This window comes from Geospiza fortis, unplaced genomic scaffold (assembly GCF_000277835.1).
Source record: "Geospiza fortis unplaced genomic scaffold, GeoFor_1.0 scaffold192, whole genome shotgun sequence".
In the NCBI taxonomy this organism is placed as follows: Eukaryota; Metazoa; Chordata; class Aves; order Passeriformes; family Thraupidae; genus Geospiza; species Geospiza fortis.
The window spans coordinates 7,375,497-7,391,295 of NW_005054315.1; the positions used below are offsets into that span (position 1 = coordinate 7,375,497).

Here is a 15,799-nt window from a genome sequence, read left to right on the forward strand (position 1 = left end):
GCCTGGCACACTGCACCACTTTTCTGGGACAGAACTTCAGCTTTCTCACTCTAAAATTACATCTTAGGTCTGGTCTTACCCTTTCCCAGGGGACCTGTATCTGTGTCAAAGCCCAGATTTTCAGGCTGACCTCAGTGCCAGATGTGTCTCTGTAGAAGTCAGCAGACAATTGGCACAGATTTAACAGCACATCTTTCTGTAACAAGTGCTTCTGTGCACTTATCAGCATCCAACTGTAGATACTTTGGAAATTTTCAGTGCACACTGAATTAGACTTAGAGGGTTAGAAATGCTAGAAATTAGGAGGTGGAGTTATTGTCATTGTCTTAGATCTATAGACCAAGGCGCAGGATGTGCAGAATCTAGACATGCTGCAAGATCAGGGAGACAATGTTCGCATTTAAAGAAAATTATGGTGCTGCAGTCCATAGGTCTGGTTGGCCTAGTTCAAGTCAGAAAGGAGAAGGGCAGATGATCTCTGTCTTGAGAGGTGCATGAGAAAACATATTTCAAAGCAAAACACAATCTCTCCACTGTATGTGCAGAGACATGCTGTATGCACTGTGTGGAAGGATGCAAGTTAAGATGCAAAGTGCTTAATGGTTTCTGAAAAAGAAATGGGTCAAGAGCCCAATGGCCTTCAGCATTAGCTTATGTCTTTCCAGAAAAAGTGTAGGTTTGTTCTCAGACATGAAAGGAAAAGTACTTCTCTATGGGAACCAAGGAGCTAATTTTCAGTTTAAGCAGTCATCAGCTGGCAGATGTTTGTGGAAAAGCTTTCCTTTACAACTGGAGCCAGGAAAGCAGTATAGAGTTACTGAGTAAGAACATATGACACAATTTCACAGTCTGTCTTCTCATTGCCAAATTGCAAAAGACAGTGTGCCCAAAGACAGGAAGGAGAGATGCAAAGAATATCAGGATGGAGGCTGAGACTCAATGCAGTCAGAAATGGACCAAGGCAAGTGGTTGAAGGGTCAGGATCAGTGGAAGTAGTCACTCAAGAGACAAACAGTAGAAATAACATCATAATCCCTAGTTTTGAATAGCAGTATTTTTCTGTGTCCACTCACAACAAACATGTCATTCACTACAGTACTATTTCTCTAACTCACATCCTCCATCCCTTTGACATACAAGATACTTTGTGGGTTTTTTTCCACCTTGGAGAGCAAAGGATGCCCCAAACCATGGAAAATAATCAGGCCTGTACCACACAGGAGGTTGTTCATGGGAGGATTCCGTTCTTATTCACTGTAAAAGCTGGAAGCTAGTAAGGATGAAGCAGGGTTTGGAGTAAAAGAGAAGGATTTTTTTTAAAGGATGTGAACATTTCCTTTGAGAATAAGATTTCATCCTTAGCTCTGCCACAAAGCTCCTGTGGAATGACAAGAAGTCACTTAAACCATACTTGGGTGATTAGTCCATCCTTTGGCAAACAGATGGAAAATTAAATTATTTATTGCAAATGTTACAGCAAAGAATCTTTGAATTTACTGGAAAAACAAGATTAGCTGCAGGTATTACTGAGTTATTCATGGTTGTTAATGTCCCTGATAAACTCAAAGACATTGCAGATAAGCAATAGTTTAGAATACCTTTAGAAAGCTTTCTTAAGGGGTTTTTCTTTCTTCTTCTGCAGTAGTACTAATCAGAGTCATCCTGTTGACAAAAAACTCAAAACACAAAAAATCCTCATAAATTTCATCTAGGTTTCATCAAAATTAGGAGAACTGTTTGACACCTTGTTTCTCTCCTTCCATCCTGTTTGTGTGCGTATTCACTCTGAGGTATAGGAGCACAGAGCCCATAGAGCAAACATAGCTTTGAAAAACAGCATTTGAGACCCTGCCTTTAAACCATGGAGAGCCACAAGTTCCAGGCAGTGGATACAGGAGACCCAAGCTTTTGTGGTGCTCTGAAATGCTCTCTGGAGCTTGTGAGAGAGCAACAAATAAGTTCATCATAATTTTATTTTCAAGAATGTTTTAAGCTATTTAATAATAAGTTGCAAAAGTCTATAATACTTCAGAGTGATGCATATGTCCCTCAGGCTAAGGCATGCCAAACTAAAATATCCAAGCTCTTCTGTTAGGTTTAGTCTAATTTTGCTATGTCCATAAATAAAAATGTAAATACCTAAAAGAGAAGTGCCATAACGATTCGAACGAGAAAAAGCTAATTGCAATAAGCTGAGCCCTAGCCTATGCTTATCGCACTCTGTTAGATACTGTAAAGCAGCAAACAGAAGCAGGGGGGCAGGGAGATAAATCAGCTATCCCAGTCAGTCAAGCTGCAGCCAGCACGCCAAACTCGAAGCCAGCTGCCAAACCAAATAGTAAGCCAAAGCCAGCAGCCAAACCAATAACTGTTGCGACCAGCACCAGAAAGACTAATAAGAGACTGAGTGAGCTAAGCTGCAACCGGGGGGGGTTTTCTCAATTAGTCATCTCTTTTAGAGCGACAAAGAGTTTTATTGTTTTAATATTGTTAAGTTCTATTGTTTAATAAACAGCTTTTTTCCACTTTTCTTCAAAGAAGTATTTTCTCCCAGACTAGTTGTGGGGGAAAGGGGCCGATTGAATTTATCCTCCTACTAGAGCCCCTCTAGAGACTCTCTCTCTCTCTCTCCCAAAATTTTGCTCTAAACCAAGACACAAAGTCAATGACTTTTGAACGCAAGAGGTCAACAGGTGAGCAAACAAATCACACGCAACAAAAATTAATTGTGCTAACTTCAAATTTGCCCCTTTCTTCAAACAAAATATACACACCTTAACTCGATGTCCTAAAAGCACAAGCTCAGACCAAATGAAAAAAGCTGCAGCCATATTAGTCACTACTTACCAACCTACTGGGTGTCATTAGGAGTCTAGCATTTATTTTCATGATCTAAATTTCGCTGTCTTACATGAATTCATAGTCATCACTCCTACAATGTTTTCATGACATGAGAAATGTAGGAGATTGAAAATACATTTTTATAAATGTCTGCACTTAACCCATTACAAATGCCTTGGCTCACATTATTTTATTGTAATATACAAATACTTTTTGAACTCTGAGCTTATATATTAGAACTTTACTCAGCTCACATGGAAAGGCCGAATGACAGCATAAGACCACGAGCATCCATGGGCTGGTGACATATTTCTGTTGGTGTCAAAAAAAAATTATATGTCCAGTTTTACGTTACATATATAGCAAGGAGCCAAAGGCTCCCTTCTCATGAGCTAATCTGAACTGGTCCAGCTCCAAGGAAAACACGCCAGGAACTAAACTCGAAGCAGCTGCACCTAAACACTCACACAGGAACAACAACAACCAGGCCTGATGCACTCAGCTGGACATCACCTGGGACTTTGCTGGCCAAAGAAAATAGCCTGAAATTGAGTACAGTGCCACAGAGGTAGAGATGTGCCACTGGTATAACTGAGACAGGGTCTGGAGGGCAGGCAAGGTGCTCTGAAGAAGGGAGGAAGCAGAAGGACTACTGCTCACAGGTGAGCTGCACCGAGAGTTGTCTCTTTCCTCTCCCTCCCACCCCACCATCCTGAGGGGTTTCATTGTACAGTTGGCCCTCTTGTACCTACTTTGCTCAAATATATACTACAAACATAACAAATGAAAGAGATGGGAAAAAAAGGAAATGCTGAAACTGAACCTAGAGAAATCTAGGAACAAGGATATTCTCTGAAAATTAACTTCTGCTTGTGCAAACAAGCTGTGGCATGCTCAGACCTCCTCAAAGTATTGCATCATAATAATTTGTTTTCGAGAATAATAAGATTTAAGTCATGATCCACTTTTAAAATGTCATTGTAAAAGGAGGATTTAATTAGTTTTCTTAATCAAAAAAAACCAGAATTAAAGCAAATGCTAAATATCACAAGCACTAAATCTAAAAGAAAACGTTAGTGACTGGCATATATACAGTCTCAGATTGCCTTTGCATAATCACTGTGTCCCATACTGGGTAGACAATGAAAAACTTGAGTTACTGATTTAAGAGAGATTAGGAGACTGCATTTGGGTAAATCAATACTCTGCCTTTATAATGAAGGTTTTAAAAAAACATTGTGCAGGAGCAGGCAAAAATCCTGACATGTAATCCCATAAACTATACAATATCTCTGTCAAGCCTCCAGCAGCCATGGTTTGACAGCTGGTTTCTGTGTTCTAAAGCACTCTTCCAGGCATGGAAGTTGAATGCCACTGCCATGTATCATTACTGCACTCTTTTCTCCCTGCCTCCAGTGACCTGACATTCACAGCAGAGACATCACTCCTACTGCTTGCTTGCAGCCTGTGAGATCTGCTGGCCTGAGCCAGGAAGCTCCTGGGACCCTCACTGGGGTGGCATTGCTCCATCTTGTTTCCCAGTGCATGGCCAAAAGTGAATGCCACAGAAGCAGCCATTAAACAGTAAAATAAAATAAACAAACAGAAAATAACATTTAAGAGAATGAGTGGAAAACAACATAGTAACACTTAAACACTTCCTTCTCCTCCTCTGTGTATAACAGAGACTCTTGGGCCATATGAAAAGCTAAATTATCTCTTACATCATGATTTTGTTTAGAGATTGGATCATTACACCATTAAAGCCACTCTCATTAAGGGCTATTTTCCACAGGCAACTGGCATCTCCTGGCAGATTTTAAAAGACTAGAACTTTTGGACATGTCTACAAAGATGTATCCAGCAATTGTGTTTTGTGCTTAATTCTTTTGATCTTCCAGCCCTTACAAGCTAGTAAGGTCTGTAAATATGAGCAAGGCAGATTTAACCAAGGAAATAATAATAACAACACAGTAATTAAACTCTTAGATGGCATTTTTTATCTTCAGCAGTCCAGCCTTTTCCAATGGAGGTAAAGAACACAAAGCCAGAGGACATGATTCAGCTTTGCAGGAAGACCCCCTGCTGCCACACATCAAATCCTATTCATAGCTGTACCCAGCTCTAGGTTTGAAGTAATTTCTTTTCCTCCCATTACTCCTGCTGAGATGCTCTTTCAGGACCTCACTGCTGCAGTGACTAGAGGTATCTAAATTTTGGTTATGCATTTCTTATGCCAGTCTTATTATGCAGTCTCCTTCATTAGTGGAAATAATTACATGCCCTTACTTTTTTACTCTTCGTTTGGATGAACTTATGGGCAGTTATCATGGCCTGTCACTGCCCTTCCCGGCAGAAGATAAGCTCATATTGCTTATTCTCACAAGTTCTCCATTCCCCCACACTCTCCCACCCATGTTATGTTCTCCTATGCAATCCATATTTCCTAAATGGCACCACTCAATATGGTGGTAGTAATAATCATCATCAACGAGACAGTAGTAATCATCATCATCTTATATGTTCTTTCCTATTAAAAATCAATCAGTCATAGAGTTCTGCCACTCCTAGGTGGAGAAATGAATCTCGAGTTCTTTCTCTACCATGCTTCTTCCTGCGTTTTACTGGCTTAGATTCGTCTGAAAAACTACCTATCAACTGTGATCAAAGAAAGGGCACTTCTTTCTTCTCTGAGCTGATAGGTCTTGTCTGCTCACAAGAAGGGGACCTGTAAGAAAGCTGGAGAGGGGCTGTTTACAAGACCATGTAGTGACAGGACAAGGGAGAGTGCCTTTAAACAGAGAGTGTAAGGTTAGATTAGGTAGTAGGAAGAAATTTGTCTCTGTGAGGGTTGTGAGGCACTGTAACAGGCCCAGAGAAGCTGTGGGTGCCCCATCCCTGAAAGTGTTCAAAGCCAGGTTGGATGGGGCTTTGAGTAATCTTCTAGTGGAAAGTGTCCCTACCCATGGCAGGAGGGTTGGAACTAGATGATCTTTGAGGTCTCTTCCAACACAAATCATTCTACAGTTTAATGATAAGAAGGAGGACCAAGTCTCCAGCTTTCACAGGCTAGCAGAGTAACAATGGTGAGACCAAAGAAACCACCGTGTCTTGCCCACACTCTCCTCTGGAATGTTCTCAAACCAGTTAAAAGATCAGCCATGGTAAGGCCTGGTCAAAGCAAAAATAGTGGTAGTAACATACTGAAGGTACATATAATCACACCCTTTAATTACTTTGCTCAGCAGTGTCTCCAACTTGAAAGCCACAAGTCACTTGAGAGTCTTTTTTGCAAGTAAACAAACAGTATCAACTACTTCCAGTCATAGCCTAGCCCCCTCAGCACTTATGACGAAGGACATTTGGGAGCCAAAGCAAGCAAACATTATGATTCATTTATCCCGCAGCTTAGCAGATGGATAAATAAAACCTTTATAACCAAGGCAGAACAGGACCTCTACAGCTTTAAATGAATAGCACCATTTAAGCTTCATGAGACAGAAGCACTGGCAATGCCTCATTATCCACAAAGGAATCAAGATGTGCATTTCCATGAAATTTATGTACATATAAGTGAAGTTCCTGGGGCACAACTCAAAAGATGACAAACTAGTAAAAACAGTGAGAGAGAACCTTCACTTCTTATTAGGACTGAGATACTGACCTTTTCAACAGGTTACAAAGGAGTTTGCTGTTTACACCTGAAGTCGTTGTCAGGTCCTGGGACAATTTAGACTGGGGCAAAAACTTAAAATGGGTAGAAGGGACACACAACTATAAGAGCCAAAATACACTTTGCAGTTGAAGATTCAGAAATGGATGAATTTCCCAAACTCTAACAAGTGAGCTTGGTTCTGCATGAGTTTTCAGAACCTTCCTCATTATTATTATTACTAGTAGTAGTAGTAGTAGTAGTAGTAGTAGTAGTAGTAGTAGTAGTAGTAGTAGTGCCTGGCTGAAGTATTTAAGGAAGATATGCTCTTCATGAAAACTGACCGGAGTTATATTTCAGATGCTTTATTAAGCTCTTTACATCGTGTATACTAGGCAATGTATAGACTGATAGAGACTGTAGTTTCCAGTGCAATGAGCACACTAAAGCAGAATATATATATTCATACATATATATACTTATATATACATATATATAAGTGGTTTTCTTATCAATTACATGAGTTTGTCCACTGGAAGCAAGGTAGTTTATGATATTTCCTTTCCTATGTAACTGTTTTTTCCAGTTTTCTGCTGTAGCCCAGCAGAGCCAGGAAGGAGCAGGCAGACACTGTCTGCCATGGGAGCTGAGCTGGCTGAGTGCTGTGGAAAGGGTGACAGGCCACAGCTCACCTGCAGTCACTCAGCAGACTTCCTCCTGGTCCCAGCAGGGCTCTTGTACTTCAGCCATGCACACAGGACAGCTCGTTCTTTTCTTCCTGTAATAGCTGTGGCACTTCATGACCACACAATCTGTGAGCCATAAATGTTTTTCCAATGCACCAGCTAGATATTTTCAGCCTCCCTCTCATGTTGGATACCACAATATGTACCTTTGGGCCTGCCTCCCAGACTTACATTATCTTCATTTAGTGCAAGCCTGTGCTTGCTCTGCACAGAGCTGCCAGCATTAAAGTCATTCCCCAAGAAAGCCCAGCAGCTTTGACTACATGACAAGGTGTCTCTGGGCTTTAGACTGATTCTTTTTGTAGCCTCTCTGATAACCCAGAAATCCAGTGATCCACAACCAGTCATTCCTTTATCCATGAATCCATGCAGAATGGATTCATCTCACTTTGTCTTAAACTGGTGGGAAAAGACAGACACCTCCAAGATGCAATTCATCCCATTTATTTTAGGCACCAGAGAGAAGTCTTTCTCCACTGAGTAAGGAAACATCAGTAGCTATCTTGGATTACCTCTATTCCTTTAGGCTTTGTGAAGGCTGCATGAGAGGTACCCCACCCTAGTCTATACTTAGCAGCTGCAAGGTTATGGATAGGAAGTTCTCAGCTCCAAAATGTAAGAACTATTTTTTACTTTTGTTTTTTTTTTTTGCCCTGCTGGACCTGTTGCTTTACAGACTTGAGGCAGAATAATCATAAACACTTTAATTAGCTGTTCATGCTCAAAACACTATTCCTGGCAATGATATTTCAACAAGGACGTCCTCGTCCTCCTGCATGCATGCTTTCCCTCCCCCAGCTACTAGAATTAAAAATATAATTTTCCTGTCTTGATCAGTGAAGATCAACTCTGTGTGCAGGTCAGCCCTTGTTTTCACTTGCTCCCACATTTATTTAAGGGTTTTGTTTGGGAGCCAGCAGATGAAATTATTTGGTGCTCTTCACATTATATTTAGGTTCGGTTGGGGTGCTACTATGGTCAAACATCGGTTGTGCCACCTATTTAGATGGATAAATTACATCTAGATCACATACACTGAAAACTAGAAAATAAGTTAACTCAATTAGTGTTTCCTGAAAATAACTTTTGCACAGGAAGCCTCTGTACTGGATGCTAATTCATGCCAAGACCATGGTACGCCAGTTTTTCCTCCCTGTAGGTGTACCTCTGAAGCTGTTGCAGACAGACTAGCCCTCTAGAAAATGCTATAAACCCACACAGTCCCAGGAACGAGGCGACCTTGTCCTCATTACATCCATAATTTTTCCAAAGAGAAACTTTGTTGTGCAGAGCCCTGAATCCTTGATGTTCCCTAATACTGTACTTCTTTTCAGGTTTGGGAAAGAGCTGCCATCCTCAGAAAGACATCTCATATCTCACCTCTCTCTTCCCACTCAACTTACATACCAGCATTTTGGTTTGTTTACCAGTTTTCCACGTAACATTTTCAAAACCTAGATAAACCATGTTGCCCTTGTGTATAATGATGCAAATCAGTGTAAAGCATTTACATTATGTAAGTCACTTGTTCAAATCTATCTGTAAATATTTACACTGTGTAGTTCACCTGAAGACATCTACTTATGAGGAAAGCCGTCAGAATATTATACTAGCAGTCAGAGAAGCAAATATCATTTCATAAAAGAAAAGCCTTTGTTTCTTTACTTTCCTTTTCTATTCAAGATGCCACTGAGTATGTAACAGCAATTCTCTAAATACCTAATTTTTATCTTATATTCATATTTTTTCTCTTCCTCTGGTTTTGAAGAAGGATCTGCGGTATTTAACTTTCTTATGGCATCAGTGCTCTGTATACCAAAAGTTCTGGGTTTTTTCCAGCACTTAGTGAAATCCACCCCTGCACCTACAGCCAGGTATGTGATCACACTACTCTTGGAGGATACAGATGGAAAGGAAGAGCAAAGCACATGTTTAAACTTACACTTAAGCAAAACACATGTTTAAAATTACACTTATTGACAAACCTAATTTGTTCTCTAGGTACAGACTAGAAATTGCTTGAAAATAATGAGCATTCCTGATGCTCCTAAAACATTTTCAATGTTCCCTCCAACAGTGGTCATCCATAGCTTTCTCCCTTCAAAGAACAGATATCCAGGGGGACTGACTCTTGTCCACACTTGCATCCATCTTTTTCCCATCTGCTCATAAAACACTTGTGGTCTTTATCTTTAATATTCTACACTTGGAAACAGTGAGTCCTGTAGTGTTCTCTGGATGCCCTCGACCTAAACTGTGTCAGAACTCTAATCTCTATGCCTGTATCTTCACAACAAGCATTTAGAGTATTTAAAGGGAGGCTTTGGTTGGAATCTCATTACATATGAATGTTCTTGCTAATAGAGTGAAGATTTCTTAACTCAAGCCACATCCTACTCTTCAAAATCCTTCCAGATATTTATTGGGCCAAACTCAGAGCCAACTAGAAGTGGTGATGGAAAGGAATAAGGTCATGGTCTGTCCCAGATGGATGTGAGCCATTCACTTCTCTAGTGTGTTAAAATTTGGTTTTTGGAGTCAAAGTTTTTCCTGATTTTTTTTTCTACAGAGTTTGAAAATCCTCTGGGATGATTTGCATGAACAAAAAGCTTTATGTTTGGTGCCTGTGAGAGATGTTGGTATTATTTTAGTATTGGTAGAGGGAGAGGTGTTGGTGCAGTTATGGATCTGTACTAATCTAGGCCTTAATGCAGGTTCTCTTCGCTCCTATACAGATGAAGACAATACACATTATATATCATGTAACGATTTCTTAGCTGTCGTGAGTGGTATCTCTTTGAAGAGGAAGAGAGGAAGTAACCAAATAATTTTACTCATTCTGACCCTCAAAGTATAACATGGTCACTGATTATTTATTGTCCCTTATGATTTATGTCAAGACTAGAATCCAGCTAGATTAACCAAACAGGCAGTGGTTTGTATCTCATGTAACCAATTTGCATACTGCAATTTAAAGGACACAATCTGAAGCTACATCAGACTGGTCATAAAATGGCTGGAGGAACAAAAGTGTGAGACTGTTCATTATTACTGGCAATCTGTCCAGTCACTTCCAGGAATAAAACTTTTTATTAGCCAAATCACTCTCAAAACACTTAAACATCCCTCCAATTCTTTCCTTGGCAAAGATGACAACATGTTACAGCTGCTTATGAATCTCTAGCTACAACATATTGGTAGATAAAACAGAACTGAATTCTTCTGTGTACAGTTATCTTTTATACAGATGGAGTTATCTCTGGGGGAGGGATATTCTGAGACAGCCTATTTAAGCAAAGTGTAATCCAAATGGTGAACAAATTTAGTTTTTCTGTGGAGAAGTTCATAGATATACAGTTGCCATGACAACTACATTTGGCTCTGAAAAAGGGAAAACAAATGGCTCTTTTTAGTCTCAAGTGAAATAAATTTAGTCTGGTTGCATAGAAAAATTGCTTTTTCCCTCTAGAGTCAAATAGTCCTTCTGTAGCAAGCTTCCTTAGCTTCCCTTTTTAGATTTTAGGGGTTTCTTTTCCTTAAAAAAAGAAAAACAGTACTGTTGGAATTACCAAGGGTGAGAGCACCTTTCTTTCCATACCCTTCCCATATCCAGAACATGATTTTGTGTTCCAAAATTCTACAGATTGCACCCTAGTTGCAAAATAATAGAACCAGATTTCCTGCATCTAAGCAGCATAAAAATGAAAACTTCTATTCTTAACTTCATCAGATCACAGAAGACTGGGAAAAGTGGGAAAGAGCTGTTATTATTGGTCTGTTGGGAATGCAGCATATCAGGTCTGAAATGCTTGGTGTGTCTGATGCGAAAGACAGACAGGGTGATTTTTTGTTCTGTTGGTAGTTGGAGAACCCAAGTGGATTTTAAATCTTTGGTATTGTATATCCTTTATCAGCTCTACTCTTCCAGCACTTGTGCATGCATATCCCTCCCACGATCAAACAGGCCAGAGCAACAGGAATCATTGCAATGTACCAGGACAGACCAACAGCTGGAAAAGTAAACAAATTAAATATTAGAAAACCAGGAAGAAACAATGAATTCCCAGGAACATATTTTCCTAAGCTCAAGTTGGAAGAGGAGAAATGACAATAAAAAAGATGTCTGCAAGTTAACCTTCCAGCAGGGCTTATCACCTTTGAATGGAAGAGATCTTTTGATTGGGCACTTTCGGAAATGTCTTCATGAAGATAGGAGGAAGGATTGGAAAACAACAGAGAGTGAGAATTTAAAGTTCAGTCTTTTGCACCCAATGTTCTGAACCCCTGATCAGGAGCAGCTGTGTGCTTTCTACCTTGGTTTATTTAAAGCAGAGATATTCCAAGCAGGAAATCCAAGCACCTTGTGGAGCATGAATACTTAACTATTAGTCCACCCTCAAGTTGTGTGAATAATTTCTTGCTACAGAACAGCTTATAAATCAGTAACAATTGACCCAAGACTCAGAACTTCTTCCTAAATCTGGCTAACTTTCAACACCAGTGTCTGTCCAGACCACTGGATTATTCCAATGCATATTGCCTCCTGGTGTAGCTCATGGAAGATAAGGGCAGCACATGATCCAGCAAAATGAGTACAAATCCCTCATCATAGGGTGCTGGAGTGAGTCATGACTGATAATGAAGTCTGAAAGAGTTCATGTGCCTTTCTAAGACAGTGTGAGCAAGCTTTGGTGATTCACCAATGTCATGCAAAGAAACAATTAGCATTGCTTCACACTGTTTATACAGCTGGCTCTTGGCCAATGGTTTATCACACTGCAACATTAATTGCACTGAGTTTACGTCTTCTCTTCCCATCACTAGGAGCCAAATAACAACACCCATCATAATTTACACTTCTTGTTATTTTGGCAGCAGTCTGTGCATGAGGAAAAGTAATGCTCTAATCATTTATTCTGTTATTGTCTTTTTTTTTCCCTACTTGTTGAGGAACTGGAGGAGATTTGGCCATGCTGCAAAGAGAGTTTGCCAGTAGTCTCACTGGAATACTTATTTCACAAAGTGTATCTAAATTGGTGTCTTATCCAATAAAGAGATATAGCAGCACAGACAGATCCTTATCCCTGCATAAAATGTCAGTAAATGACCTACAGAAGGTGCATTTTGTGAACAGGCTGTATCAAAGACTACAGGTGAAAGAGGCAACCAGATTTTCCCCAGGCAGTAACTTATCCCAACACTAGCTCTTACAGTATAAAGAGATCAGATCCTAATATAGCATTAGAATAATAATAAAAATTATCAAAAATAAGCAGTAAAAATAACTACCTTCCTGCTTGACCCTTGTTGGCAGTTCTTGGTACCCATATCTGTTCTGGGCCAGGCAGGTAAAGTCTGTGTAAAAGTCTACTTCTTCAACAGAATCAAAAATCAGTGGTACTTCAATGAAGTTTTCACCATTTTCTACAATTTCTCTGGAAGAATAAGAAAGATTTAATGTTAATTATTTTAATAAGATGTTTTTTCTCTATTTTATATGTTCATTCTAACAGCACATTGCAAGAAAATGAATTGGATATTGCTTCATTTCTGAACCAGCCCCTCAGCATTCAAGGATGCCTGTTGTCTTCAGCCCAGTTGTGCTACTTGAGTCCCATGAGCAGTACCTATCTTGCAGCTTTTGGAGTCTAGAGGGAAAAAAAATACCTGGATTTGTCTTGCAAAAATAAAGAAAAGGGAGGGGGAAAAGGCAAGTGGAATTCTGTGTATCTTTGATACATTAGCATTGTGCAAGGACCTAATTCCTTCTCTCTGACCACCTAAGGTTAATTCTTACAATCAGCAGAGGACATATGGAGAACATAACCCTGTAAATGTTCTCTGAGAAAGCTGAACCACCATTCCTGTCTATCATCTGCTCAAAGCCAAAGCTCAATACAAGAAACTGTCCAAGAAGTTTCCAGCTAATTTAAACATGATTATTTTAGGAGTCCCACTATTTGAAAGTGGTTTTTTAGCTGGAGTCAAACATTGTCCCTTGATACCTTTTAGCCATTACTAGATCAGTTGTCCTGATAACCCTGCAATGCACAGCAGCAATGGAATTCCCTGGGTGCTCCTCCCAGGAGCTCTTTGCCAGAGATTTCTGCAGGGATTTTGTTTTCCCAGTGGCATTTGAGCTATTTTGTCATGCTGCCATAATGAGGGCTTCCAGCAGAACTGGGGTGTCTCACACACTGTGGGTCCTGCAAGAACCTCATCTGTCACTGTCAGTGTCCTTGTGCAATTGCATGATAATATACAACAGCAATAATGATAGTGGTAAGCATAACAAAAATAATTTTTGAAGTCCAACTAAAAAAGGGCTGCTCTATTCTAAACACTGCAGAGACTATAGCTGCAGTACATTTTTATGGTTCCTGGTCACAGGTTCAATGCATTTTCACTTATCCGTATAAACAAGATTATAAATTAATTTCCCCAGTCATGTTGTGGGGAATGGGAAAACACCTAAAGGCTTGGGCATACAGCCCAAGGAACCTTCTGGCTCTGTCCACCAGTATAGGCAGAGCCACCAGGCAAGGGTAATGATCTGTTTTGGACACTCTGAGCTACATGAAACAAGAAACAAGACAAGCTGACTTGGTTCTCAGTGAAGAGATATTGGTCAGAAAGTTTAGCTCACATTTACAAAACCACTAGAGGTGTGCCTAGATGTAGTGAGTTACTCAGGTAAGGCATCACGGGTACAGAAAGCAGGTATCCGTCCCTTTCCTAGTGGGAAAAGCCTTGAGGTATGTAGCTATGAGGCAGCTGAAAGACAGCTCCTCAAGACTGGGAGACACAATGAATCAGGATAAGAGGATGTGGAGCATCCTGTTTCTCCCTCCCACCAGTATTCCCTTCAGTGCTACCCTAGCATCTGTTCTAGCACTCAGCGGGTGTCTGTGTGAGTCAGTTTAACTCACTAATGTGGAAAAGAACAAGATTAGAGGGGAAACAGTGCTATTTAGAAAACAAAACAAAAACCATCAAACCACTAGGTAATTTTCTGTTGTCTTAGTGTCTTAGTGTCTTCAGCATACTCTGAGAACCTCATGAATGTGAGGGAGAGAATGTTGCCACTTTGCTGGCATGGGATAAGGAGAGAAGTAAGAGAAGCACTGGGACAATCAAGTCTCCTTGCTTTCCACTGCAGTCAGGCCTCACAACAGCTCAGTTGCTCATGAAAATGTGCTTAAGGTTTGTCTCAAAGTTGGCTTATTTGCAAAATATCATGCCATAAAAAACAGAGATAAAGCATTTATTTCACTGACTGGGTTGGGCTTGGGGGTTTATTTGCTTGCCTGCCCATTTTTGTTCCTCAGCTGTCACCTTCACTTCAGATCTGTCCATTTCCCATTTCATTACCTGGCATTCAGCTGCACCAAGAGCCCCTGTAGCACAATAGTTAGAACAATAAGCACAAGGAAGCACTTTAAGCCAGACTTACTGTCGCTCCCCCTCTGTAACTCTGCTTTGTTTATAAACCACGTCAACGCTGCTGTCATTTGCCAGCCATTCCACATCAGTTTGGAAATGGCTGCTCAGCCCAACAAACACTTTGCATGGGAGAGTCATCTTGGACCCTGTAAAAAAAAAAAGATTGAAATAAAATTTAGACACATGTGAAGAACTACTCTTTCTTTTGGTGAAAACCACCAACTCCAGGGGGAGAGATCCCACACACGTCAAGAACCACTGCTTTCAAAACTGAAGTTAATCTCCAGATTGCTTTTGATCCTGTACTCCACAGTAGCAAAACCCTTTAGTGTAGCAGTCCTTCCCGCTGACAACCAAATAATTTCCCTATTGCAACACTTACCAACTCCTGCACTAATAAACACATTCCCCAGAGGCAACGCTAGTGTGTCCCTGTGGCCTTGCCCTTTCTGACGCAGTGCAGCCCAAAGGGCACTGTGTGATTTACCCCTCTGGGGCAGCTGCATTAGCCAGCAGCACAGCTTCACTCACAGATGCTGTGGGTGAGGACATTCAGCTGAAGGCTGGACCTCCACGGATAAAGTGATTTTGCAAAATTTCTGAAACTTTTTAATCGCTGTAACTACTGTAACTCAGGGATATGGAGATTTCAGACTGATGTGTATCTATATTATATGGAAGTATATTTATATACCCAGAAGACAGCGTCTGGTTATAGATGTTAAAAAGCAAAGAATACTCCAGCACCGACCCTCAACTAATATAACTGAGATCAAAAACCTACAATTTATGCCAACAAATTACACCGTAAGAGGACCTGCTCTAGTTTTTCCCTGACTAAAGGTTTCCAAATATGATGTTGGGCCTTACCAAGAGTAGCTGATGTTGTCTTTTGGGCTGGATACACAATTATCGGGGTAATTCTCTTCTCTTGTTCTGGGCAGAAAAAGAGAGCAGAGTCAGTGCTAAGACAACAGAAGATGCGGGCATGGCCCTTGAACCGGTAACATGCCACTTCACCCAACATCTGTCGTCTCCCAGGAAAGGATTTGATTGCTAAAGCCGCTGGCAAGCAGCGATATTGCCGCTCCGAGCCGGAGCCCCGCGGCTGTGGGGC

General features: G+C 40.6%; 1 protein-coding gene across 1 annotated transcript in view; it reads right to left on the minus strand.

Annotated features, from left to right (window-relative positions):
• Positions 1–11,121: 11,121 nt before the first annotated feature.
• Positions 11,122–15,799, minus strand: part of IL1R2 (interleukin 1 receptor type 2) — an 11,508-nt gene continuing 6,830 nt past the window's right edge. Inside the window, exons 6-9 of the mRNA XM_005420046.1 lie at positions 15,553–15,618; positions 14,693–14,828; positions 12,529–12,674; positions 11,122–11,249 (exon numbers count right to left, since the gene is read on the minus strand). Coding sequence (XP_005420103.1) covers positions 11,122–11,249; positions 12,529–12,674; positions 14,693–14,828; positions 15,553–15,618 — 476 coding nt within the window. The remainder of the gene's footprint in view (positions 11,250–12,528; positions 12,675–14,692; positions 14,829–15,552; positions 15,619–15,799) is intronic.